Genomic DNA, 4,065 nt, shown 5'->3' on the forward strand with positions numbered 1-4,065 from the left:
AAAAATAAATAGCAAACTACAAGGCAGCTACAGTTCAAATTTGACCCGCTTCCAACTGAATCAGCGGAAATTTGTCTTTTTCATGAGAGGTGGATCAAAACTTTTTACACCCAAACATTTGGTCAATTGTGCATTAAACATGGCCTAGTATTTTATAAAATTGATTTGGTCCATTTTTGCAACAATTATTTGGTAGTTCCTTCACAAAAAAACCTCCTTTTAGGCACTCGAAAAATGGAAAATGGTTTTTTCGTCCAACGAAAATGAAAACTTACTTAGGCAACATTGTTTGCCATTCCAATATGCACCCTTGTGCATAATATGAGATCATTTGAACAAACTATGCCATGAATGTGGCCATAAGATTGATCATTTGGCTTGAAAGCCATTGATCTCCACACGTGATAGCTCGTTTCTGAGAACACTTTTTTAAAATAATTGCCATATTACAAGTTTGTTATTTTTCCTAGGAGCTTGGCCACATATGATGACACAATGCGAAGGTTTCCCAATTTTTTAATTTTTTTGAATTTTTTATGCCCGTTTCAAAATGCGGTCAAAACGGCGGGAATGACCGTTCCTAGCTAGTGGTTGAATCTTGGAATTTTGTTGGTGTTTCTGTGATTAAATAGATACTTATGTACCTAGAAATGATTTTTGGAAAAAATAAATAGCAAACTATGAGGCAGCTGCAGTTCAAATTTGACCCGCTTCCAGCTGAATCGGCGGAAATTTGTCTTTTTCACGGGAGGTGGATCAAAACTTCTGACACCCAACCATTTGGTCAATTGTGCAGTAAATATGTCCTAGTATTTTACAAAATTGACTTGGTACAATTTTGCAACTAATATATGGTAGGCCCTTCACAAAAAGATCTCTTTTCGGGCACTCGAAAAATGGAAAATGAATTTTTCGTCCAAAGAAAATGAAAAGTTCCTTAAGCAACATTGTTTGTCATTCCAATATGCACCCTTGTGCACAATATGAGATCATTTGAACAAACTATGCCATGAATGTGGCCATAAGAGTGATCATTTGGCTTGAAAGCCATTGATCTCCACACGTGATAGCTCGTTTCTGAGAACACTTTTTTTATAATAATTGTCGTATTACAAGTTTGTTATTTTTCCTAGGAACTTGGCCACATATGATGACACAACGCGAAGGTTTTGCATTTTTTTTGATTTTTTTGAATTTTTTATGCCTGTTTCAAAATGACACATTTCTTGGACCAATCAGAAGGCAGAACCTCCCTTCCCACGGATCACCCCCCTAAGCCGATCTGAGCCATCCACACCATACATATCCAATGTCTCCTAAACGCACGCTGGCCAACCAAACCCTAGCATCGTGCAGCACACTCCCCTCCCTCTCCCTCCCCCCGACCCATGCGGCGCCTCCTCCCTCTCCCCGACCCAGACCTCCCTCTCCGCCGTCCCAACTCCTACCCCGCCACCGGCCTCCCCCCAAGCGCCGCTGCTCTTGACCTGCAACGACCAACGACGACAGCCCCCCGTCGCTGCCCCCTCCTTCCCCATCCCGCCGCGGCGAGGAGATCCATTCCCACCGCCGCCGTTGCCCCCGCCCCCTTCTCCCCGATTCAGACCACATCCTCCCACCATAGCTCACCGCCGGGCCTCCTCCTCCCCTCCTCGCAGATCCAGAGCACAAATCCAAACAGCACACCATTCGCCTGTTGGCTTCCCCCCTCCCTTCCCCTCACGCGCGCGACCTCGTCGTCGTCGTCGGCTCGGAGATCTCGCCTTCCCGCCGGCAGCAGCCATGGACGCCGTCGACTCCGTGGTGGACCCCCTCCGCGAGTTCGCCAAGGACAGCGTCCGCCTCGTCAAGCGCTGCCACAAGCCCGACCGCAAGGGTAAGGACCGCCACAAGCTCGCCCGCTCTCCTCGTTTCGGATCCGGTTTGTTTCCGTCCAGATCTGACGCTGATTTGGCGCGCAGAGTTCACCAAGGTGGCGGCACGGACGGCGATCGGGTTCGTCGTCATGGGGTTCGTCGGCTTCTTCGTCAAGCTCATCTTCATCCCCATCAACAACATCATCGTCGGCTCCGGCTAGGTGCGAACGCGTCTCCTCCGATCCCGTCTCCCTCTTGCTTGCACGGTTTAGTTAGACTTGGTTCCTGTTGTCTCGTGCTGTGATCTGTTGGATCTGCGGTGTGCGCGCCTGCCCCCAGGGATTTTGCGGCTGCAGGCCTGCGAAATTGAGTTCCGTTGACATTCGGCTTTTGAATATGTTGGGTTTTAGCACATCTTCTTAGGAAATTCCTGCTCTGAGCAATATTTAGTATATAAGTTAGGTTACTGCTAATTTCCTAGTTTGTTAGGAGAATTGGGATGAATTCAGGGTAGTCAGCTGTGGGGAACTGGGGGTTGACTCTTGACTTTTAAGTTCGTTTTAGTGTAATTTATCTGACAAGTGCGACCAGACAAATTGACATTCTGAATGGATTGTTTGTCACAAGTAATAAGTTGTTTTTACTTTATGAGTAATGTTTTGATTTGATAGTACTATCCTGAAATTTCCTCTTTCGCCAGATCTGACGCTGATTGGGCGCGCAGAGTTCACCAAGGTGGCGGCGCGGACGATGATCGGGTTCGTCGTCATGGGGTTCGTCGGCTTCTTCGTCAAGCTCATCTTCATCCCCATCAACAACATCATCGTCGGCTCCGGCTAGGTGCGAACGTGTCTCCTCCGATCCCGTCTCCCTCTTGTTTGCACGGTTTAGTTAGACTTGGGTCCTGTTGTCTCAAGATGTGATCTGTTGGATTTGCGGTGTGCGCGCACAGTCCTGCGATCTGACCAATATTTAGTAAGCTAGATTTTAGTAGATCCTTTTTTCCTCCAAATAGACCTGCCAATTTCTACCTTGTTAGGAGAATTCAGATGAGTCAAGGGTAATCAGCTGTGGGGAACTGGGGTCATGCGTAAGTCATTGCCGCTAGTTGCCTCCGCAGGACGAATTGGGGGCATAGGCTGGTTCCTCACCACACAATTTGTGAAAAGAGGAGCTTTTGCAATGTTTCGCTGTTTTTGCACATACCACCAGTTCGCCCAAGTTGGTGTCGATTCAGTGCATCTAAATTGGCACCTACTGAGTAGACAGGTTACATACCAATGTTTGTCCATGGTTCGTGCTATGTGTCGATGTATTCTTCATTCTTTAATGCACCTGTGTTCACGCATGGCCAGCTTTATGTATTCACAATATAAAGTTGATCTATACACGCATGGCAAGCTTTTGTAAAATAAGAAAATAGGTAGGAGTCAAAATATTGTAGGACACGTGTTATGCAGTGTTGATCTATACTTTAATGCACCTGTGTTCACGCATGGCCAGCTTTATGTAGCAGTGTCGCGTGTGACCTCAAAAAGGCTTTGAAAATCCTGATTGAAAATGAAGATGGTACTACTGATTCTCACACCAGGAACATTGTGTTTCCTGAGCTCTTCCAATCCATTTCTTAGAATCCATGCTGGTGGTGTCTTCTACAATATGTGCATTATTCTATTTACCATGTTAGCTATGGTCGACCAGTCTGTTCTATCTGTTTCATGTGGTCGTCCGATATGTGTGGTGCCAACTGCCATTTCTTTGCTAGCTGATGTCAATAGTCTTTTGGTTCATACAGCTTAGTGCCTCATATATGAATGCTCTTTCTGGGTTTTTCAATTTCTCTTCCCCCTATCTTTTGCTGACTACACTGATTATATGCCTGTTCTACACCAATGCTGTTTTCTTATGCTGGTCCTATGTCATGGGTGTTAATATCTACTACCTATTTACTGCTTGTTGTGCAAAATCTTTTGGTTATTGTAAATCATTCCCTGCTGTATAAAGTTTGGTTTTAGTCTGTTGCATTTTGTTGGTTCCTATCTTGTCAATGTATACAACAATATGCTTTCTTGGTGGCCATTTGTGCTTCACATTTTTTGGGTATGCTACTTCTCTAATGAGTGGGTGCATCTCTTCTTTGTTTTATCATTCTATATTGTTTTCCTAACCTTTTTGGTATTCTGCTTTCTCCTTGCAGATGGCAAGCACC

At 45.4% G+C, this 4,065-nt stretch overlaps 1 protein-coding gene across 1 annotated transcript; it reads left to right on the forward strand.

Annotated features, from left to right (window-relative positions):
- Positions 1-1,692: 1,692 nt before the first annotated feature.
- LOC125536716 (protein transport protein Sec61 subunit gamma) lies at positions 1,693-2,122 on the forward strand. The gene is made up of 2 exons (XM_048699959.1): positions 1,693-1,876; positions 1,962-2,122. The coding sequence occupies exons 1-2, from the start codon at positions 1,783-1,785 to the stop codon at positions 2,075-2,077; spliced, it is 210 nt and encodes a 69-aa protein (XP_048555916.1). The 5' UTR covers positions 1,693-1,782; the 3' UTR covers positions 2,078-2,122.
- Positions 2,123-4,065: the final 1,943 nt, after the last annotated feature.

The sequence above is a fragment of the Triticum urartu genome, chromosome 1 (assembly GCF_003073215.2).
Source record: "Triticum urartu cultivar G1812 chromosome 1, Tu2.1, whole genome shotgun sequence".
Classification (NCBI taxonomy): Eukaryota; Viridiplantae; Streptophyta; class Magnoliopsida; order Poales; family Poaceae; genus Triticum; species Triticum urartu.